Below are 25140 nucleotides of genomic sequence, written 5' to 3'. Positions count from 1 at the left end.
TATGAAGAGAACAGCCACAGAAACACAACACTTTATGGAACACAACCCTGGACTGAGAGAAGAAAATCCAGAATGAAGGCAACCAGTGCATCTCCAGAGCATCTGATGAATGCAGTATTTTTCAATGTAAGTAGTCAAGACAGAAAAAGAGAACGATGAAAACAGAAAGAACTGACCAGAAATGGAAATCATTCCAGAGTGGCAGGTCCCCAGCTAAAAGCATTTGGGGATTTACAGGCAGAAACCAACACAGGCAGAAACCCAGAATTCCAGATTTGCTGGGCAGCTTCATGAAAACTGCATTTATACCCATTAGCCCCTCTTATTTCTGACATGATTCTGACTTGCAAAATGTGATAGGTTCTGCAAAGTTACCAGATTTAAACTCTTGCACAGACTAAAACAAAGCACCAGGTAAGAAAACAGACTGTTACATTGGAAAAGACACCTGGGTGATGGATGCCACAGGGAGGGCTTAAAGGGAGTCAGGGCAAGCAGCTCCTGTGGTCTACAATCTGTCACCCCCTCCTTTGAATTCTCTGAGTTGTGTTTTAAGACTCCCCTAACAGCTTGTGGTCTTTCTTTCCCTGCCCCACTTCTCCCCTTCTTTTTTTTAACCAAGAGTCTCAAATCTAGTTTTGCTGCAGGACTATTTGGAGGCTTTATTTTTCAGCTGGTGACAGCCTTTTCTTCAGGCTTTTAGCACATCCCATACCTATAAATAAAAAATTTGGGGTTTGCTTATCTAAATGGCTTACAAAATACACCACCAGCATTTTCAATAAAAATGCTCCAATGTTTTTCACTGTTAAGGTTAAAAGCAGAAAAAGGAAACAAAGAAGATTGCAGAACCCATGAAGAATTTCTGCTCTCCTTTAAAAAACAAAAAAAAAACCCAAAAAAACAAAACCAAAGAAAAGATGTTTGTATAATCAAAGAAAAATTGCCAAATTGCAATTGTCCTTTTTTTCCACTACAGATCATTATTAGCAACTGCAGAGTGATGAGTGAAAATACAGCGTTGGTACTGGAGGATTAGTTCAGACTTGTGCTCACAGACCCACTGCTGTGCCTGTGTAAGCACTGTTCAGATCATCACATGCTGTAGTTTATCTAAATGATCATCTTTCCTTTTTATTTTTTCAAACATTCCCAGCATAGTTTCAGAAATTAAATGTTACTGTAATCTTTATAAATTTTCAAAGATGTCTGAGTCCAGGGTGTGGACCAATAAATTGGATTCTGTATCCTGAGTCTTATGACTTTTATCACTACATTCTCAGCTGTTAGTGCCAAGATTAAACTTTCAGAAACATCTCAAGCATTTTGAATTAGGCTTGATGAAAACCACCACCACGTACTCGGCCTTCAGTACTGCTTTGTTCTTTGATTTTCTTTTTTGTTTCTTAAAAAAAAAAGGAAATTTTAAGGTCTTCCATGTAAGTCAAATTTTATACATGTGCTTTTAAATCAAAAGCAATCATATATATGCCCCCATTTTAAACCATTTTGACTGCAGCACTTTTGCTTTCAGAAAGAAAAAGCCAAATACTGTAAATACAGAAATACTTTAAAAAAAGGAGTGAAATTCTTTTAAAAGTGCAGTGTCCTACTAACAGCAAGCAGCCTTCCACTTTTAACCTGTTTATAAAGCTTAGTTTGAAACCAAATTACTAGAAGAAATACATTCAACATAAAGATCTTAATATATATTGTGTGTGTATATAAATGTTATAGAACAGATTAAAAATGTAAAACCATTGAATATGAGGAGGTCATCACTTACAAGAGTTCCATTATGAGATTAATTAAAGAATTACAGCTGCAGTAAAAGGAGGGCAGATGAAATTAGCAACAAATTATTTTGTTTAAAATCTTCCTCAATTATTTCAACCACCCTTGGTGAAATGGGTGGCGGGGGGAGAAAGAAACTCTCACATAAAACTGAGTAATTCCTTACATTTTACAGGGCTGAATTTTCCTAAATAAACCACAGAGATGCAGTCTTTAAGAAATCCATTAGCTATTCAGACTATGCCTTTTCCTAATCCAACAATATTACCTACAGTAATTTTAAATATTTTTTAAGCCTAGTGTAAGATTTCCCCATTTATAAATATATCCTCTTTTCAATATTTTCTTTGGGAAACGACTCAGTCCTGCAAACATGCATGTGGCTGTAACTTCATTTATGGCCCCAATACTAAGGGTGTTTATGGAATGAATTTAAAGAAGTTTCACAATGTAGCCATTTTTTTCTGGGTTCTGAATTTTACATTTTTCTCTTCTTCAATTAATTCTACTTTGATGTGATACGATTGCATACAGGCATCCTTCAAAAGTATGCAGACTAGACCTCCCCTGCTCAGCTTAACTTGATATTAAGCTTTTGAATCCTTCTTCATCATTCAGGTGGAGACATCACAGCTGTATAAGGAGTGAGTGACTGCATTTCCTTGCTGCTTGACACTGTGCATCTGTTCCTGCTCTAGCACTCCTAAAATATGCAGCCTGTTCTCCCTCGTATCTCACTCATATTTGCAAGGATTTTCCAGAACACCTAAATTTTGAGTTCTTCAGAGTATTGCTGGATGCATCTTCCCAAGGGAAAAGATTATTGCTATGAAAGAAGTATTTTAAAAATCTCTCCAGATAGGTGAGTAATAACTTCTACTGCCAAAGGAAAAATACAGCTTGAAAATTGAATGGAATGTAGAAGAATATTCCCTCCTTTATCTGGAAATCACCCCCCTCACTTGCTGTGAAGATTACTTTCTGTCTTATTTTGATTTAACTAGATTTTCCACACACCGTGCTTTCTCTGTTACACAAGTGCCTTGCAAAGCCCAGGCTATGGTTGATTCCTAAGAGCTGCCAGCTAGTAGGGTCACAATTGGTATTGCTATAAAACCAGGAATATTCCTTTTATTATGTTCCCTAAGAACACTGCTTTTTAAAACTAAAATTTTACAAATTTTACGTAGATAAGAAGAAGAAAAGAATGCCCTTAGGACATACCATAGCTGAAAGTGCTGCTTGTGTAACAGCAGCAACAGTCTTTCCAACAGCAGAGAAGTAACCATTGCAACAGTGTCAGCAAAGTGTTTTGTTCACATAAGTGATGAATGAAGATTTTAGTATTTTCATTAAAAAGTTAAATATTTTTCAAATTCCTTTCACTGTAGGACAGACACTTTTTCATTTCCAGTGCTGTCCCATCAGTACTAAATCTGCACAAAGCAGTGCTCAGAACCACAATCTGCTATTCACTCACATTCTGTACAGGTTGGGTTTAAATTAACTGTATTTTCTGTAGAAGGCAAACAATTTTTTAATCTGTAAAAAATTCTGGAACAAATTTATCCCATCAGTTGTGCTATATTAGAGAAAATTCTTTCTCCCTACAAGTCTAAAGCTGTGAGCCACTAAAGTGAGTCTTAAGTGTTATGCTTATCTCTACATTTTCAGTCTGAAATTGTTCAGACAGTAAGGACTGTCATACTTTAAATATAGATCATTTTGTGGAGTGTAATTTTACACAGCAGTGGAGCAGTATAGCAAATAAAATGTCAGCCAAGAATGCTGTAGCTTTATGATCCTGGGTATATGCTGAAAGGAACACAATTTCTTCTTTGCACTCAAAAAGAAATTTTGCCAGCATATGCATTAAAAGAGGTCGACAGTCCTGCAAGGTGCTATTAATGCATAAAGTAATTTTCATGCAGTTTTCACACTTTCTATCCTAGAGCACTTTGCATAACTAATAATAAAGAGTATAAAAGAGAGACTGAGAGAAGACTAAAGAATTTTAGAGGAAAAGATAGAAATGTTTAACATGCTGTGAAGCGGGGGAGAGTCAGTGGTTCACATGAGGCACCATCACAGCCCTGCCTACAAACCACGCAGCGAGCGTGGCCGCGGCTTCACAGGGCACAGCGGCTCCTCTGACACTGAGTGCCCATCACAGCTGGGCACTTCTCCTTCCCTGCATTACTGGTGCACCATTTCCCCTCTGCTGGATGTAAGGACTGTGTCACTACTGGGTAAGTCAGTTTATCAGGCTGATGCAGCAGAAAAGCCTCCCGAGGGGCAGCGGAGCAGAGCGGAGGAGCCGTTCACGCACCGTGAAGCCACGAGTGCCACTGCCAGGGAAGAGGGGCACGGCAGAAGCCTTGGCCAAGGAAGCACAGGGCTGCCTTCCTAATGGGGAAGTTGCTGGATCACCCTATAAAAATGAGACTTTTGGTCTCTACTTGAAAAAGAAAGGACCCTCCAGAAGTATTTCATTCCGGCGTTGTTCTAATGAAAACTCAACTGTTTGTCTCAAAATTAATGGGCATGTTTTAACACACTTTCTGAAACCAGAAAAAGAAATTAAGAATTCCTTTGGATTTCTTAATTACAATCAATTTACATTTCAATGTCTTCTTACTATCTTTTTTTTAAAGTATCATACACAAACACGCTTTCATAAAATTATGTTTTTACCTAGAACATACCCTTGCAATAAGGTACACATAGCATTGTGCTGAAAGTCCCAACAAAGCAGGCTCTGCCTGTTAGCTCACATTAACTGAGTCTTTGGCTGATATTTCCATGGAAGGTATGCTGATCTTTCTAGTAGTGTCAATAGAATCACATTACTGCTCGAGTCATCATTTTCTAAGAGCTGTTTGGCAGCTCACCATTCATCCCCTACAGTTAGATTCAACACTGTTTACAGCATCTAATAAACAGAGTTAGTTATATACAAATCAAAGAGACCCTTTATTATTTTTCTTAATGTGGTTAATTTCATAATAAAATGCTGTATCTACTTTAAAATGTTACTTTTTTTTTCCTTTGACCACGAATTGTAATGCTTTATTTGTGATATCTGAGTTTTCAGTAACAATAAATGCTTTGTCTGCTTGATACAAAGAGTTCAGTGGTTTAATGAAAGGGGATTAATTGAGTTAACCGAATTAAAGAATTCAGTTAAACAAAATGCATAGAAAGACAAGGCTAAAAAGTAGTTGTGTTATGCTATTATTGTGCGAGTGTTCACAATCCATTTCAGCATGAAGTCAGCTGGGTTGGATGGAATCACTGGTAAAAGCAGTTTAACTAACCTTGCTGACTTTATAATGAAATAGGGTTTAACGACACTAATCAACAGCAGGATAATAAGAGCAGAAATAAGAGCAGCTGGAGCACTAACAAAATGAATTATGGCATCACAGCTGAGATTGATAATGAAAACCCCTGGACAGTAACTTCTCAAACTAGTACAGCTGTTTCCAAACAGCCATCTGTCTGGGCCCCAAGGCTATTTGATGTGTGGATACTCTTAAATTAACTTAGCAGCACTCAGCTGGGAAATTACAGAAACAGGGTGATAATATTGAAAGCTGATGTGATATAAGCAATATAAACTTATACTGGTTTAAGAAAAACGAAAAGGAGCAATTTTGGAACTTCCTTTGAAGTGGTAAAACAGCTGTGTGTCCTAGAGTCCTAAAATAAATGATTTGATGACAGGAAAGCTCTGTGAGAGTGATTAAAAGGAAATTTGTTTGTCCTTTTGAAACAATTGGCAAAGGAAGTCTTATCACTACATAAGTCTCCAAAACAACTGAAGTATAGTTTATAGAAAGATTCGATTTCTTCAGACACAGGAGTTTTTTAATCAATTTAACTGTCAAATGACACAGTCCACCCTTAGCCCCTATTTTTCTTAGTTGCAGCATTTTGGGAATGGGTTCACCATGTCCTCTGAAAATGAACTTGTAATTTTCACCTTTAAGATTTTACATGCAGGAAGACTGCAAACTATGACTAATAGTCTAATATCATCTTCATCCTTTTTCACATTGGTGTGAATATATAGGTTTATTTCTTAGAAGTGGGAAACATGCATCTCTTACTGGTCTCGTGGACAATGGAATGTGTGAAAAAACATGCTTTGATGAGATGATTTAAATATTAACAAATTGAAAACAGAGTCCAAGCCACAAACATTAAATTGCAATTGCTTAAAAGCAATTAGCAAGCCTGCTAGGTCAACCTCTATCATTATCTCCAGGAATGCAATTTTCCAACAATTAACACTGACAGAATGGACCATGTATTACAAAAAGAAAAAGTCATCTTTTATGTTTTACATTTATAATGAGAATAATTTTACTATAGGAAATTCGAATCCACTGTTTTCAGATATTCAAACCCACATACCTATGCGTTTTCTTTAAAAAAAAAAAGATGCCTACATTTTTTTGCCAAGTAAACTCATAATAGACTGTAGTAGAGAGGCTGTGAAATCCCACTTGAAGGAAACCTTGGTTGCTCTGCCAATATTTTCTTTATATGTCAGTCAAGTCTGCTGGAAGACAACTTAATATCTCACTGATTTTATCTTTTCATCATTCTTGTGCACTGTTACTACATGATTTAACCTTCTAGGTCTAAGCTACTAAAACCAAGAATTCTACTTCCCTTACTGCATATGAACACCCCATATAAATACACACACATAAACACAGTTTTCCCCTCTTGTGATGTATGATTTTGTTCCTCAGAATTCATTATTTTCAGCTATAAAATATCCCTTAAGCAATTTCATGGATTGGTAAATAAAACCTGATCTTTCATAGATTAAACCTGCAACATAAATATAAATAAATGTTGGGAGAATCTACATAGAGCCCTTGCAACAAACTCCTATCACTAAAATTATCACTCCCCTAGTGATAATTTTGCCTAGTTCAGGGCAAAGATTGGCCATGTGAGAACACACCAGTGCCCTCGGAGTGCAGGGCACACAGTGCTCACTGCCACAGCACCACCTGCCCTCCTCCACCCCTGAACAGCCTCACACCTTCTCAGCTCCTGCCCTGGCTGTGGAGGGCACTTCCCCTGTGCATCAGGGCTGAGCCAGCCCACAGAGGCTGCTAAAATGCAGACTGGTTGAGGAGCTAGTGAATCCTGCATTAGCAGACGAAGAGGCTGGGCAAATAATCACAATTAAACCTCTGTGCCTAAGTGAATGGTAACCTGGCCCTGTCAGTAAAGCCTTCTCCACAAACAGGGCAAAAAAATAACATATTACAGTGCTAGTTCTTGAAGCAATCTGGCCTTATTTCCCTTGGCAATTTTTTAGGTTGTTTGGGTTTGTTTTCTTTTTTTTTTTTTAGAACTATACAGGCCAAGTTCTGCTGTAAATAACTACAGGAAAATGCCAATAGAATATTTACCAGATAGAAATCCCTGAGTTCAGAAGAACTGTACTACAACCCATCTGGTAAAAATCAGCATTTACATGATGAGTAGCTGGTAGATGTCTAATCCTGCCCTAGGAAATACTCTGCCAGTAAATTGTAATAGTCTTCTGAAATTATTGAATTTTGGCCCTATATTGCATTTTTCACTGCTGCTTTCAGCTGCACAGGCAACTAAAGTGGAATAAGTAGTGACTGTAAAGACACAGCCAAGCATTTCCACCAGACATTACCTTCTCTCTCGGGATTGGTGTCCTACTGTGTGGCCTATTTTTTAACACAACTCAAAGTAAAAATTCAACACAGTGCAAAAACAAATAAACAAACAAAAAAACCCCAACCAACCAAAACACCCCACAATTTAATTCACTTACCTTTGGCTTCCTGCTTAGTCCAGAATTCTTTCACTATCTTATTAATGTGTCTCTCCTCTCTCAACTTCTTTTGCCACTGACGTAGCTCTTGTATTTCACTATCACAACGCACCTGTGACAGGGGAAGCAGAAAAGAAAACTAAAATCATATACCTTTGTGTTACCCAGGTTGAGGGTACAATTTTTTTCACAAGGCTGTGGCTGGGCAAACATGTGACAGCCATCCTTTTTGCTGGGCCTGAGGTAAAAGCACAATCCCAGAGGTTTACAGTTTTCAGCTTACACAGAAATAAAATCCACATAATTGACAAATCCAATTGAAAACATAAATAGGTCTATTAGGGGATCACTTTGATTACCAAGGACTCCTGAGAATGAGATTGCAGTGAGATGCTAATTCTTTGAGTTAATTAAAATTTAAAGCCTTATGCTGAAGGGTATTAGTGCCTTTAGAAAAGCACAACACTATAAAACCAACCCACTGACCAAAATAATAGAGCAGACGAGGACCATGAAGGGTCATACAGAAGAAAATTTATTCCATCAACCTGATTCACACCTGCCACCAGCTGCAAATAGGCTGACTGGCAATCCCACCCACACAATCTTCACAAACAGGAGAGCCATTAATCTGTTATTTAAAGTAATTGGACTGCCTTACATGGTATCTATTCTTTGCCAGTCAATCACCCCATGAAAGGCATAATTCTGCTTCCACAAAAAATTACAATAGTCAAAGGCCTTGATTTCACTTAGATGTAAGTTGAATTTTTCTAGTATTGTTTTTGTACTGGTGTAGTTGCTTGCAGGAAGATAACTACTTAGTTCTCTACAAAATTTCTCAATAAAACTGTATTTATTGTATTCTTACAGGATATGGTGAGAGTTTGCTCTGTGATTTGAACTCTATTACATGCTCTTCTCCATTACACTCTGCTTTTCTCCCACTTTGCTAAGATACATACAGAGCAAAAGAGCACGACTTAGTTTTCCACTAGTTGTAAAAAAACCCAAACCTTAAAGAAAACAGTATAAATTATTTATCAAAAGTATTCTTTCCACCCAGAATTTCTCCTCTGTGGTGCAGCTAAGAATGCAGCAAACAGTAGCTGAACTCCCATAGCACTTTTCAATCCACTTAGGAGATGATAACTTGCTCTGTTTCAGGCACTGGCAGAGCAGAAATACAATACAAGGTTACTCGATCAATAAAAACAGCCAAGACTTTTACTCAGTGACTTGAGATCAGATACCTCTTAAACCTCCAATAATTCCCCATTATACTGATAGAGTTCTGTAATATCTTCTGTAAAAGTTATAAGGATTTCTTACAAGGTTGCTATGAAATTTTAAAAATTAAAGAAGTTACAGATACTAGTGATATCTGCAGCTATACAAAAAAATAAGATAATTTTTTATTAAATCCATCAAATACTATTTGAAAAAATAGAATATAATCAAAACACAGGATAATTTTTTTAGGCTTGCAAGAGACTTTTTTTTCTTTTATGCTGCCATGTCTGCTTTTATAAACCAAATAATTCCCTATTACATGGAGTCAGTTTGTCTGCACAGGAAAGGGTTAAGGGAATGCTTTTGGGACACAAGCATACAAATGACAGAAGTGAAGAGGCAGGGAGATAGAGAAATTACTACCTCTGTACCTAAATATAAAATTTCTGAAAACATGATGTGTCCATTTCCAACTTCAGCTGTGTAACACCTGGATTGGGCCCATGACAGGGCCAAGTGATCTCTGTGTATGGAAAATGAAGACAATAATTCTTAAAGGCAAGTATAGTCAATTCTGTTTAGTCTCCCTAAGCAAATAAACCAGTGACAGTGCAGTGAAATAGAGTGAAATACAGAGTTCTGAGATAAAGGCAGAGGCAGATAGACTCAAATAGTCCAAAGTCAGCATTAAATCCAAGCAGTAAAATGAGCTCCCAGAACAAAGTGTCTTTTTAGAAAAGTGACCAAAAAAAGGAAAAACGAACAGAGACATGCCACCTGCAGTAAAACAGGTGACAGGAATGTAACAAAATTCATCAAAATCTTCCAAATACGCTCAATAGATTATAGTTTAGCATAGCTATAATACAGATTAGCACAGAGGTAATTCCTTAGAAAGTTCTCCTGCTTTGAAACTGGAGTGCAAAGCTACCGTGATCAAAAAGCCATGAATCAGCAGCAAAATCTCCAGGCAAATAAAGGGGGAGTCAAGGATCTTGTCCAAACAACTTCTGTGTCTCTCCTGCAGACCAGCAATGCCTGAAGCCCTCCCTGGAGGGGTCTCAGCTTTGAAGGGAGATTTCACTCCTGCCCAAGTCCCTTGACTCTACACTTGCTGTAAATAACAGTGAATATTTGTGTGACCGTCTGGGTTTCAGCCTTTGCTGGTAGCCACAACTTGCTGGAAAGCAATAAAAACTGTGACAGCAAAAGCACAACTACACATTGCAAGATACAAAGCAAAACTGAAGCATTTTTGTCTTTAACTTTTGTTCAAAGGACATGTATAGAATAGCACTGAATATTTACATAATGCTGTCCAATTTCAACTCTAGGATATTACAGGATTTAGTAAAGAAAAAAAAAACATGCTTTCAGTGCTAGGTGAGAACATGTTGCACAACAGATAAGGGTAACACTAAAGGTTCACCCAGAAACATCAGAGGAAATTCTATCAATGAAAACTTACAGTTAGTCTAGAATAGTTATGCAAATTTTAAAGATTAAAAAGACCCCATTAAAAAAGTGGCACTAACCAAGGATTCTGCAGGAGAGGGGTGAAGGAATTTATCATCTTTTGTTGGAAAATTGACACCTATCTGAACACTGCCTTGGCCTGTGAGAGATGAATGGAACCTCAGTAAAAAGGATGGTGGGAAGTGAAAAGGAAAAATTCTGATGACAGAGCTGTCTCAACTCTTACTTGGGTGCTCCTCCTGGCCCTCAAAGAGCCCTCTCAAGATGATGTCTTCCTTTCTGTGATCTCCTCAGAGAACTCAGCAGCTGTATTCTCCACTGCTATTTGTTCTGGAATTCAGTTCTTGATTAAACCCAAAATAATTGTCAGAGTGCCCATCAGTGTCTTTGTATGAAAGATCACAGCAAGGACTTGGTTGATGGCAGCCATTAATTATTACTACAACAATTAAGCAAGTGTTTTTCTGAAATGTGCTGCAGATAAGGATAAATGTACTGTTTCGATCATGCTTCATTATCAGAGTTCTCAATATTCTGCACCAATAGCTTTTTTTTCCCCCTTTACATAGAAAAGCCTTTACTGCCTGATCCATTTTTGCATTTCTTGCCATGTGTTTTTGATACTGGCATGCTCAGACAGCTGGAGGTAGCAGAAACAAGTGAAGTATCAAGGGAAGACATGATGCTCAGTCAGTTATGTAACTAGATAAACTCTACTGCCTAAATCAATATGGTCAAAAAAAGACCTCAAGAAATGGTCTGAGTCCATAGAAGGTGTGTCTCAGAAGACAAATGATGAATTACCCTGTCTCTCCATCACAGTATCACATATCTGTGTGCTCATGTTTAATTATCCAGGATTATCACACTGTGTAAATTTTTATTTCAAAAGCAGTATTTAAAAGTCCTAAATCTGAATTATAAAACAAGGTTTAATGAAAAAATTCAGAAAAGGGTTGAAAATTTTGACACCATAATATCCTTCGAATGCAAAAAGGCATTATTTGTAAATGTTCAGTTACTATTGGTTATTAACATTAAATCAGTGTTAGCTGACTGAGCCATTTATTTTAAAAGCAAATAGTCTGAATTCTTTGGTTATTTTTCATGACATACTTATCATTAAAGTGATGAAATCCCATTTAAGCTTAGTGTTCTCTTAATCTGCAAGCCCAAGGATAACACATTGCCCTATGTAGTAATTTGTTACTAACGATTTTTATTTTATATTCTGCTTGCAATTTTTAATTTTTAAAACCCCATGTTCTTTCACCTCAAATAAGGTAAAACATTAATAGCTAATTTTATAGCCTGAATTATTTTTTATGTCTCCTACCTTTTATAGCTAGAGTTTCTCTCATTTCTGGGAATTGGTTTAGAATGATAAATACCAGTGTGAGAATTCTGAAGTTCATCTATACCAGGAAGGATTGTGCCCTTCACAAGCTTTCAGAGAAGCAGAAGATATCTGAGCAACCTTGCAGTGTTCAGCAAACATAACTGTTATTGGGTAATGTAAGGATGCCTGCAGGATACTGTCAGTGCTAATTAATGTTAGTTTCAATGCTGTCACTGTTTAAAGAAAGGAAAAGAAAGGAAGACAAACAAGCAGAAAGAGTCACAAAAATCCATCAGTCAAGAAGAACATTTCAAGGTATTTCATCATCTTTGGCTGCACAGCACATTATAGGAGCCACTTATATATTCATGCTTGTTAAAAATAGTAGAGAACTTAAGAGAGAGTGTTTTATACTGATTGTTATTTAAAGAACACCTGACACCCAGAGATGTCTCACTGTCCGTCACAACAAAATTGTTGCTATATCCAGAGGCTATTTAGAAGCTCAAGTTTTGATAAAGGAAGTCAAAGACATTTCTTCTTCACCAAAGTCACCTGAATTTCAAATCCATTTCTTCCTGAGGTGTGAAGGTATTGGAGCTTTAAAAAAAAAATTGACAGAATTTGTTCAGGATTTTCAAAACAATTTATTTAGCATCATAGGGTTAGCATGGCTGTTAGCCTCCAAAATAATAGTATTGGACAATTTTCTTTGTATTTATTTTATGCACCTTGCTTTAACCTGGGAATGGCACTAGTGCTGTATTACCAGTACACCTTACAACATCTGCTTGCCATTTTGTTTCCCTGTTCCTTGGATAACAGCCTCCATGCCTCTCATAAATCTCCTGTCTCATTCTTGCTCTCAGCTCCCTGTCCCTTCTTTCTGTAGGCTTTTATTTCTCAACAGACCTCAGCAATCCTCCTTGTGCACCTCCACACTCACCCACATATCCCTGCATGAAGCAAAGTAACACTCATCCTTTAGAACCACCCAGAGAAACTTTCAATTAAAGAAAGAAAATTGTTCAGGGCTAACTGTACTTTGGAAAATCGAATTTCTGTGGATTTTTTGTTGTTGAGGAAAACAGTGAGATTACATCAGCATAAATGCCTGTGAAAAAATTGTAGTCACTAGGCATAAGGCAGAGCAACATCCAAAGCCAATGAACCATAGGGGTCTCAGCAGCTATTTATAGTATCCCCTACTTAAAATTTATGTAAGGATTTTCCCTGGGGCCTTCACAGTCCTACAGTTTTCAACATCAAGCAAAATAATTATAGATTACTCTTACCCGATAACCTCTCCAGAAGGATTGAATTAGTATGCTTGCTTCTTCTTCTGATATAATCAGAGATAGAGGAATTGGTGGTCTAGGACTTAAAAAAAATATTTTTTTTAAACAGACAGCCTGTAAATGTAAAACCTTTTCTTCCCTAACAATATATTTTATCAAAAAGAGAAATGTTGTTCAGGAGCCTGAAAGACACAATTTCTTATTGCTCAGGAAATAAAACGCACAAAGAATATCTCCATTACAAATATATTGTTATATACACTACAATAATTTCTTTTTAAAACAATAATATACAAATGGCACATCATGCACAGTCATCTTTCTTATTCTTCTACACATATTTCAAATTCCCCCTGTTCTGGTAAGGTTTGAGGTGGCAGTGGGAGGTGGGCAAGGGAAGCAGTCTGCCATTGGCAAAGCAAAGGTTTTAGTGTGTGTGCAACAATGAACAGACTTATGTTGTAAATGTTTATGCCATGAAATACACAGAATATAAACATACCTTAGAACGTTCATTTACGTTGTGATGTCACTGTAAATTAAGATGTGCTGAAAAATAATGATTAGCATATCTGCATAGCATGAATCCATACTTAGACATGTCTAAAGAAGTTCTTAAAATGCTGAAATTTTACTTTTGATAGTATATACACTTTCTTTTGCTAATTAAAAAATGTAATACATTTGTGAACTCAACCATTTTCAGCCAAAATATTTGGTAGTTTGAAGGCATGTTTGGTGATTCTGTTGCTACCAATTTTAATGGGAACAAGCTAGTAATTAAATTCAGCCATCACTAATAAAATCTCAAATTACTATCAAATCTTGCTTCCCAAAAGCCATTTTCTATGGACACTGATTTATTTCTCAGACACAATGATCAAAAATCATCCATTGGAAAGGAAAAAACAAAATTAGTTTCTATACTGTCTTTAATAAGAAATGTAATTTAAAGCTAATGAACTATAGGGCAGTAACACTGCAACTCATGAAAATACCAGTTATGAAGAGAAGCCTTGGCACAGCATTAGAATGGCTGCCAAGAGCCACTCTCCCTGCATGGGGAACAGACTGAACCCAGCCTTGACTTGGAAGAACACAACATTATGAATTTGGAAGCAGCATCCACCTGCAGACACATGCAGCCCATGCAGGAACATGATCGATGGTATTTATACTGTACAGACACATACACTGCAAATCAATAACTATTTATTTATGCAGTCTTATATTTTCTGGCTAAAATGCTGCAATATCTTTTGGAAATTTATTTAGGGCATATTACAGCCCAAGCTAGGAGGCTTGACAGCTTACATTTTCCTTTCACTTAATTTCATTCATATTAGTCTCTGCCCTAGTAAGCTTCCTATGCTCTCTGACATCTTTCTCTTAGGGCTTGTCTCCACTGCAGGAGCATTTCAACTTAGAGCACAACCTTACCTCTTATCTAATGCTGCACTGACTACACCATTTTAGTCTGTGTACTCAGCTAAATTGGTCTCATCATCATGTCAGCTGGGTTTTGGCCTACATTTATTATCATGTGAAGTTAAACCTTGGTCTGTTTGGAAAAGTCGAAATAAGGCAAAAATAAAAAGCAGTCTCTCCATTGAGCTGAAGAGTCTTAGCGCTGTGAACGTTAATTAGCATTTCTCCTGCTCAGGGGAAATCATAAGCGCTGGACAAGCAAGGCTGCCTGAGCTAACAGCTTCTTATAATCAGACATAAAAATCTGAAGTTGGACTGTGCTGGTTTCCCTGGTAGGCTTTCATCCTCTGTTCTATTTTAGATCTTTTTGAAAACCAAAATTTAGGGAAAATCACAGGAAGACCTACATATTTTACAGCGGTTATATCAAAGACACTGAACTTTCTCTAAGTACATCTCCAAAGAACAGCTTGAGATTTCTCCTAGCCTGCAAGGTCAACTCTAGCATTTCTTTGCTTTCGTTTTCAAATTATAAAAATGTCTAGCTTATAATCCAACACTAAAACTGAGAAATCAATATAAAAAAATCAAGCAAGAACAGGCTTTAATTTTCAGTGTGCCAGTCACTGGCACATATCAATCCTTTCAATGGCACAGCTTTGAAGACCAGAAGTCGTGCCAGGTCCAGTTTGGTCTGAGGGAATAAATGGAGAATATACACAGTTGGCTGCAGGTCAAATAAAAATAGAATGTGAGCAGAGGCAATCACCCCTCAGCAGTGAACGAGGGCAAGAGGAGTCTGTCATTTGTGGCAGAGACAGCTGTATGCCTCCAAGATGAAAGCTGACAGTACAACGTGCACTAACCACATTCTGCTTATTTAGTCCTTGATTATGCATGATCTTAAAAGCCCACACGTGAAACAGTGATATCTATTTTGATATACATATATTGTTTAATATAAGTTGCACCTGTAAAAGACATCAGTAAAACGATTTTTTCTTAAGTATTTCATTTTACCAAATCTGCATAAAACAGACAGTGACCAGAGGAAGGTTAAATTCCAGAAACACGTTTCTTGCTGTCTGAGCAAACTTGTACAGATCCTGGTTCTGTGAGATATTCACTACTTATATGACATGATGCAAGTGGAACTTGGCACCCAGGAGATACAAAACAGACTTGCATTAAATTAACGTAGGAGGCATTGAAGAAGGTTCTTATTGAAGAAATGTATGTGATTTGCTCATGGACAGAAGATGGAGTTCTCAATGAATTCTGAAGAAGGTAGGAAAAGAGTCCCTCCATTATCTTGTCTCCAAAACAGACAAACTGTGTTCATAGTCACTGAATTCAGGCAGTACTTCCACACAGTAATGCCCAGAAACTCTGATTGCCTTTACGTTCCCAATCTGTCCTACAAATAGGCCTGATTCCTTCCTTGGAAAGGAAATCTAAGGAAAAATTTAATCAAGGAAATTTGCAGTATATGTAATCCAGGATTTTGTAAAGGCTCTCCCTGTTCCAGTCTGTTTCCTAACACTGACAGCCCTCACATTTAAGCAGCAGCCTCAGAGCCAGGTGCCTGCAGAGAGCAGCAGTGCCTGGGGCTCAGGGAGTGCAGGTGAGAGTGGAATACCCAGGTGCAGTCACAGGATGGTCTGGGTTCTCTCTGCTTTTAGAAAGCTCTTCTCCAGAAATACTGAAGCAACCCTAACGAAAAGGATGAGGCCTCCTAAGTTTCAGTACAACAGCCACATTCACTTCACCTTTAGTGGGACTGTGATGGTTATTGTTCTTGAATATTTAGATCATGTACGAACACAGGCAGTGACAGAGTCACTGAAAAATTCATCATCTAAAAGAACAGACCAAAGAACAGGGATAAATGTAAGACATACAAGTAAATGACCATAGTGATCTGCATAACTCTTACAAAAAGGATTCTGAGAAAGTCTTTGGCTTGGGAAGTACTCAAAAAAATCACATGCTGCTCTGAATAACCAAAAAAAATTCTTCTGGAAATTTGTCAAAGTAGTTCTCTTTCATGTTTTCATTATTTCTTATTCCTAATCATAGAATCTAGAAACACTGCAGCAACATCTACCTTCATCAGGTCTTTCTTCTTACATGCCTATCCAGATCTCCAAAAGTGTGCATAATGGAAAAGTATTGTTTTGATCCAAAATAAATGTCTCAAAAATCTCTGCTTATAAATACTACTAAGGTCATTTACCCAAAAAGCAGGAAAAAGGTGATTCATAAGCAATCAGACACTAAAGTACTGATTCATCTGACCTGGTATTTAAAATCAATTAGATATATTGATCAAATATTACACAGGCACTGTATGAGCTTCTCGGGTTTCCAGAGAAATATTCCCACAAACACTTGACAAAAATACTCTGGAACATTTTAACAGGTCAAACAGAGTGTGAACTGAGACCTTTCTTTGTAACCTTTTTCAGTATTAATACAACCATTCCACAATCAGAAATAAATTCTGAATCACTGGTTTTCTTTTGCAACAATCTAAATGCACTAGAATAAGATTATTAGCACCTGAAGAAAAAAAAAAAATCCTTACAAGAAAACATTTGAGTGCATTCATTATACGGAGAGTACGTTTTTGAAGGATTGTAAACGTGGGAATAACCAAATTTAAACCTCTTAGAAGAGGAACTGCAACCAGGTAGACATCTTAAAGTGTGAATCCTGCTGGTTAGGAGAAGTCTGAACTCTTCCACTCTATCACCTTGTCCAAATAAAAGCTCCCTGATACTGTCAATATCAAATTGAATGTAAAAATATTACAAATACATTTGAGAGTGTTACCAAAGGGGCCATAGTGATAATATGCATTCAACTGTTAAACACATCCTAACTCTTTATATACTTGCTTATCTATTTATAATGAAGAGAAGACACGACACAAAGAAAAAGACAGCGTGGAACTAACATGAGAAAGTTGTTATGTGGGGAGCAGAGTCATGTAACCAACAGGAGACTGAGGCAGAACAGGTGATGTGTAACAAGAATGTCAGAGGAATTAGGGGTAAGAAGTCTCTGTAGTGAGAACATGCCAAAAAATAGCAGAGCAAGAATCTTTTGTCTTCAGTTCTGTCTGAAAATTAGAGTGGATTTCTTGCCTCAGGATGCTCTCTCCTTGGGGGGACATGCCCATTTCAATGCCACAACTCAGTTCTCCTGTGCTTGCCTACTTGCTACATGTTTTGGAAGCCACAAAGCATTGCCTCAGCTTTCTCTCTCGTAGGACCAATATTTATGTAGTCTGAGAGAGTGTTTGTGGGCCTGGACTGAAGGAAACCAAACATGGACCTATTCCAAAGGCCACTCATGTCAACAAGAAAATTTCCATCTATGTTTGTGTACTTTAGGTCAGACTTTGTATGCTGAAAACACTAAAAACTGCCTGTAGTGCTCCAACAGCAACCTTAGGAAGATGTCACAAAGCACTAATAAGTTCTCAGTTTTCTCACTGCCATTTTGACAACTGTTACATAAATTAAAGCATTTTTTAATGCATCAGATATTACAGCCATAAAACCTTCAAGCCCAGAAAGCACCATTACAAAATACAAATATTTTACACAGAAAATTTCTGCAGTTTTTCAACACACTGTTTTTAAGTAAAAAATTTCTCCTTTATTAATTTGAATTCTGCCACGTTACTTGAATGACAATTTTTTGCCAATTTTTTTCTGTGGGAAACACACAGAATAACATCCATAGAGACACATTCATTGGACTTTTCTGTTGTTACAATAAAATGTAACAACGTTTATTTGAAGCTCAAATTATTAAAGAAAATTAAAGAAGAAAATATATGGCAAATCATGCATACTCCAAACATGGCTGGGTTAGACACAAACCAATGAAATATGGCAGAATATGTGTGCAGAAAGCACAGCCTGTAGAAACTGGGCATATTATGGGAAGAAAAAAAATCAGTCACCCGTGTAAAATTACCCCTATTGGCCATCTGAGAACTGACAATGAAGTCAACTGTAAAGGCAGCTGAGACCAGCAGACTTCACCCAATTAAAATATTTGGGGGAGGGAGTAAAAAATAATCAATGTATCCTATAGTACTATATATGAGTATACAGATATTTGGCAAAAAGCCACTACTCCAAATTTAGTAATAATTTATATCTTAGCTGCCCACTTCAGTTAAGCCATGATAAATTTATTTTCTCTGTGTCTGCACACTTGTTTTGGTACACACAGATAGATTAAACCAGGAATTGTGTCCTTCTGAACTGAGTAGCAAGTAAATATCTCTGATAAAAAAGAAGAAAATTCAGACTAAAAAAAAATCGAGTGGATTATTTTTTATCTCAACTTCAAAAGCCAGGAAAATACTTACACTTGTTCCTAATGTAGATGTACATACCACTCTCTCTCACTGGATGTAAGGGTTGAGGGTTATGTTGAACAATGCTATCATATTATTATATTCACATGACAGACTTTTATGATATCACTGTTTTTCAGAGCAGGGGAACAGTTTTTTTATTGGTTTCTTCATATTTCTTTCATTAATACATTCAGGAAGGTTGGGAAATGATACTGCCATGTTACTCAGAGTATCTATGCCAGAAAAGTAACATTTCAGAGGGATCAGAGCATAATCAGAGCTCGCTGACTTCCCCTGGCCCTGATTCAGCCCACAGAGCTTGGTTACCTGCAAGTGAGCTTCAGTGCTGTTCAACCAGAAACACCACTGGAAAACGCTGACAAAAGGCAACTGTGGTGCTCATTAGCACATTTATAGCATTACAAAACATTCCCAGCTCTGGTTCTATTTCCTTTACTTGGTTCTATCAGCAGTCTCAAAGGGAGGAACAGGTACAGCAGTTTTGTATCTCAGCAAGTGCCCAACACACGTGGGCTGGTTTTGTGCTCAAATTCCACTTTCCTGCCCTCTCAAAGGTACAGCTGTCCTTCAAGGCAACAGAAATGTCTGGGATGTGAAATGGGGATTACAAGTCAGCATTGAGGCTGCTCCTTCTACTGCTTTTGAAATCTGCTTTGGGAATTGAAGATTCCCAAGGGATGTAGTATTTTGTCAGCGCTACTGGTAACGTACAGAACTCAGTGGAAGACAAGGTACCTATACTAAGATGCCACAGCAATTAGTACACTAAAGCTGGAAACAAATTCAAATTTTACAGGCTCCTTCACCTACAATAACCAGGTTTTGAAGGTACAAGGTTTGCATGTAAAATTCTGAAAAACTGATGCAGCATTTAGGTCTCCTTGTAAGGGAAAAGTAGGCTGCAAGATCTCATTTAGAAACACATTGTACAGAGAGTGAAGCTCATAAGACTGTGGCTTTGACTATTCTTAAAAAAAAATTGAGCTTCAAAGAGGAAACTGGAGGCACTGGAGGCGAGCCAAAAAAGTCATACTCAAGTATGGAATATATTAAAAAAACTGGATCTCTGATAGAAGAAAAACAATATTCCTCTGTGGTGTTTTTGTTTTGGTGGTTTTTGTTGGGGTTTTTTTAAGCATTAAGACTGCTTGGCACTGATAAACCCATCTAAACAGTTGGGATGTTTCCCATCAAAATTTAACCAGCAATTTTTAGCATATTATTATTATATTATTAGTCTCATATATTCTTAATCCTGTTAAAAAAGTGAAAACTCCTTTAAAAATAAAAGTGGAAATGACAATAAAAAGCATAGAATCAATTACATTTTAAGTGTGATATCTGGAAGGATATAATAATAAACTATTTATGACCTATCCAGAAGGAAATAATCATAAATTCTCTTATTTTTATTCTTATTTAATATTGCAGTCTTTCGCTTTGCTCCAATAATGTTTGCTTCATACACAGCATTTGTTAAATCTGTAATTTTAGGATAAGTTCACTAAAAGTAGTTATTTAATAATAATTTTAATAATAATTATTTTAAGGGCCTACTTGTTTAGAGGATTTAAGGTGAAGTGTATCAACTTCAGTAGGACTCTGACACTCCAGTGTCCTTGTGGAGCTGTCACTACATTATTTAGGAGCACCACTACTAACAGAAGCTATGAGTCATTCAGGCTGTGATTCCACAGTGTATTTCTCTTGTTGGCAAAGCTGACTTAAGCAGTTCTTGCCACCACCTCTCTATCTTAGCAGCTCATTTGTTCTAATTCACCTTGCCCTGAGCCCTTCATTTTAATCCTTTCTTTGTGCCAATACACAGGTTTGCCACTCTCCAAGGTGAAGCAGACTGGAGAAATCATCTGTGTTTTAAATAGCTGTACAAACCCTCCTCACACATTTTGGCACAGAGATTCCTAACTCAGAGCAGGGCCCTGACCAAAAAGGCAAGGTGATACTAGGGTGCCTTCAAGCAGGTTGGGGTGAAGAACAGGAGAGAGCAGGGAACATTTTATCCAGCTTTACCTCCAAGAGAAATGTTTGTAAAACTGTGGTCTTAGAGATTTTGTCTTTGGTACAAACATCCATCCTCACAAAGCCATGGAATCAAAACTGCCTTACTGACCAAGGGCTCTTCTGTGTGCTGGAGAAATGGGTACAACAATCAGGCTGCAGTTAACGAGCACTTTCCAAAGCACAAAATCACAGCCTTAAACGGGAATCTTGTTGGCAAGAGCTGTGTTTGACAATGAAACAGACGTATCCCACCAGAGGCAGGTCTGAACAGCAGTGGCAGGACAGCAGGGTGGCTGAAGGGATCAGAGCTGAGATGTAAAATGGGGTCATTTTCCAAAGGGGTCTCCAAAGCAGAAACTTTCTACACAACTCTGACCACATGGCTACCTCTCAGAGAGTCAAAGTTAACCCTGAACACGATTGTCAGCTTATCCACAAAGACCTGTGACAGCCAAGGAGCTTTCCTCTTGCTCCATTGGTGTCTCAAGGTTCCAAGTGTCACATGTCAAGAATTCAAAAAAGCTCAATTTCCACTTACATTGTGTAATAAAGTAAATGTATGTACAAAGATATTAACCTCTGTTTTCACCAATTACCAATCTAGATTCCAATTAAGTTCTCAAATGGAAAATTTTCTTTAAAATCTGACCTCTGTTAGTTTCTTATTCCCTCACTGTGGACCACTCCTTTGCTCTTCTCACACAGCAGCTATATTTTAAACTAAATGCAGTCTCAAGGACAGTAACATTTCTTTCAAAACTATTGTGCTGCTTGGTTCTACAAAAATAACAAGGAATATATGACTGAGGCTGCCAAAACAAGTGTTCACTTCTCAGAGTCATAGATGCCTGCAGAAATGCATCCTGACACCAAGGATTGTGACAGGTATTTCAAAAACAGCTGCTTACAGTTAGAGAAGAATTTCTTGACCATACCCTCAAAGATTTCCATAGTAGGAAGCAGCACTGAAAACACTGCTCTCCTCCTGAGTACAAAGATGTTCATAATACTACCAGACTATTCAAATGTCCTGCACTCTACAATTAACACGTTAAGTAATTCTAAATTAATTTCTCTGTGACCAATTTTAGTATAAAATACCTTGTAAGTAATACACTAGCAAGTTAGAAAGTATCACACAGCTCTTTGTTGCACACAGTAAAGGGCATTTTGAGGGCACAGTGTCAACACACTGAAGCTCTATTACATTTGTAGGATAGCAGGGGCAAAAGAATGAAAGGAGAAAAGGTTACTCTGAGTACTGCAAGAACTTACTGGTCCTTTAGCCAGTCCTTAACAAAAGGAATGGAAAACAATTCCGTGAATGACTCATCTTTCTTCTTTGGGTTCTTGCTAAAGAAAAAGGAAAACAACTCATATTAATTTAAATTTCAGCTATTCCATTTGCAAATTAGTGCCTTTGAACCAATGAACATACTTAGTAGCAAAAAACATTATTCACTTACTTGTATAACCACTCCGTTAGGAAATCAGAGGCAATAAATTTGTTTCTTTTTTCCTAAAGATAGAAGATAGTTTCAAATTATTTATTATCTTTGGATTGGTCATATGTTTAAGCTAAATTGACTGCTTTTATTAAATAAAATATACAGTACATTACTCTTTTATTATTGCTACTGCCAACAGTCAGTGGCTCAGCCAAAATTTTAGAAATGTTGTGGAATGATTTCAAGACAAACTATGAGTGAGAAAATTCTACATAAATTATCTTGGTATTTGCTGCAGTATATCTAGAACAAATACCCCTGAAGGGTGCTCTTTTTAAGTGGCAATTTCATTGTGAAGAAATTAACAGATCTCATTCATACATGAAAATATGTTGTAAACTCCTTGCCATTTTGTTTAAAGTTCTATTATCATACTCAAAATACTTCATTTCTTCCAAGACACAGAAGGAACATTGATTGGATATTGTTTCCTCCTGCATGGAACCAGACTGAAGATGTGAATGCACACAAGCAGAGTATTGTATGCCTGCTCAGACCAAACCATCTGCTGGGTGGTCCAGAAAGGAAGGCAAAACCAAAGGAAGGTTTATGTCTGTCCACAGCCACAGACACCATGGACATTACAGAGAACCAGGTAAAAAGTTCAAAACCTGGAGCTTCACAGCAGAACGTTTGTGCCTTTTGCTCCCAGTTCTCAATCTTAACCAAAAAAGAGAATTTTGCAAATTGTTTTGCAGCAGGTTATCCTTAGGGCCTCATGCAGCCAGTACCAAGCCAGCCATTCAAAGCCTGAATTTTGATAAAGCCAGAGGGGATTAGGACCCTTTTTTTTTTCAAGGATTTCCCCTCCACATTCCATCTTGACAGACTGAACGTATAAATGAGTACAGGTGCTCATCCTGCTTATCACAAACCACGGTAACCATAATATGGAGAATATAACATGGAGTTCTGGCTGGAGTAACAGAGGAGCTTGATCAGTATCTTCAGAAGCCCTCTGACATGAGATGTGTTATGGATGCACACAGTCAGAGTGAACCCTAAAAGCCCAGAGGCACCAAGTGCTTTATCACCACAGCAGCCACTGAGCTAAGGGTAAACTGAGCTCCCAGCCCAACACTTACCCTGTCAAACAGGAGATTCAGCTGTAATTACTGCTTCTGAGCAAAACAATTCACACTGGTCAAATGCTTTTGTGAAACTGCTTAATGTCACAAAAGAGGCTGGAGTCTTGACTAAAATGTAAGAAATTAAGATACTAATACCACTTGCTAAGGAAAATACAAAACCCATGTAATTGGAAATCTAATGCGTGAAGAATTACTTTATTCTATGCATTGTCCTCAGATGCAAACAGAGAGGCAGGAAAAAAGCTCTACATAGCATAATTCTTTCAGTTCATGGTATATGTCAGAATTTGGGGGTCAGCCACAGGGGAGGTGGAAGAGGAACATTGTGTGAGGTGCTGACTGCCCAGGGAAGAACACAGGGCAGCCACGTAGCTGGGGGATGACAAGTGTGAAGTTCAGTGCTAGACTGCAGGGCAGTCCCACACAATACCCAGGAAAGCTTTTACTTTTCTAGGAGAACCTTACCCTTGGTAGAAATACAGTCTGATTCCCACAGGGAAAAAAAAAACCAAAAGAGAGCTTAAAAAAAAAGGAAGCAGGAGAACAGAAGAAGAGATCATCATAAAACAATTATCAATCCTGAGCCACACGTGCCTTTCTGACCTGTTTTGTGACAACCAAAGCTTCAGGGTTCAGGTAGGGCTCCATCAAGTGCTTGGCTGGGAAGAAACAGCTCCTCACACAATTTTCACACTTATGCTAACACCAGATACTGTACCAAGAAGCCAAACACCTAAACTTTAAGAGACCAATACCTTCACTGCAGCGCTTTCTATGAGTCATTTTAGGTGTTAAATGGACAAATCTTGACTTGAACAGAATCTGTAAGCAAACAGCAGAGTCTGATTGCCACTGCACAGCTATTCTCAATCACAGTATGAACCTGGGTCCCATTACTCAGTGAATTGTTTCAGAGAATAAATTCTACACTTTGACAACAAAATTCAACTTAATCTAGCAGTTGTAATTTAATCTGTTTTAAGTAAATTGCTTTTCCTTTGCAATGGGAAAAATTATCAGAACAGGGTTGTCAAAACAGCTATCACCAAAGGAATCCAATTCATCTTGTTTTATCCTTGTTAGAGGCAGTGAACTTAGCAGAGAGGAATTCAATCAAGCTGAATATTCTTTTACCTTATTTTCTTTGCCAGGAAGCAGTTTATTTTGCTAGTGAATTAAATCATTAGTTGCACAGCAGTCAACATTTATAAAGGGAAAAAATTACATGAATTGACCTGCCTTTGACACGTTCCACCTATGCTGCATGAATCCGGATAAAAACAGGAAATATCTGCACAATGTGCATTGTTAACCTGCAGATGTGTTTATAAACTGTTTATATTCCAAATTCATTTTCCATTTGTCAGTTTAAATATGATGTGCTTGGTAATAACCATGAAAATATACTGGTGATCAGAAAATGGCAAAGTCATTAGGAACCCTTCTTCCATTCCCTTTCCCTGATCTATCATACTTTTAAATATATTCCATTACAGAGCCTGATGCAGCTTCCTCCTGTGATAGCTAACTAGAAAGAAAAGTCAGAGTTACGCTAATAAAAACATTTATACATTGTTCAGTTTTAATGCTGAAAAATGAACGCATTAGTCAGTTCTCATGAGAGAAAAGATTGAAGAAAATAGTCTTTCCCCTGTAGGCATTTGACAGCAGATGGGATAAAACACAGGAGAACTTATGGTGGGGAAAAAAAAA

General features: G+C 37.5%; 1 protein-coding gene across 1 annotated transcript in view; it reads right to left on the bottom strand.

Annotated features, from left to right (window-relative positions):
* IQCK (IQ motif containing K) overlaps positions 1 to 25140 on the bottom strand; it is a 38992-nt gene that overhangs the window by 6398 nt on the left and 7454 nt on the right. Inside the window, exons 5-8 of the mRNA XM_039560519.1 lie at positions 22295 to 22347; positions 22104 to 22181; positions 12974 to 13058; positions 7631 to 7742 (exon numbers count right to left, since the gene is read on the bottom strand). Coding sequence (XP_039416453.1) covers positions 7631 to 7742; positions 12974 to 13058; positions 22104 to 22181; positions 22295 to 22347 — 328 coding nt within the window. The remainder of the gene's footprint in view (positions 1 to 7630; positions 7743 to 12973; positions 13059 to 22103; positions 22182 to 22294; positions 22348 to 25140) is intronic.

This window comes from Corvus cornix, chromosome 14, assembly GCF_000738735.6.
Source record: "Corvus cornix cornix isolate S_Up_H32 chromosome 14, ASM73873v5, whole genome shotgun sequence".
Taxonomy (NCBI): domain Eukaryota; kingdom Metazoa; phylum Chordata; class Aves; order Passeriformes; family Corvidae; genus Corvus; species Corvus cornix.
This window is presented reverse-complemented; position numbering and strand designations above follow the sequence as displayed.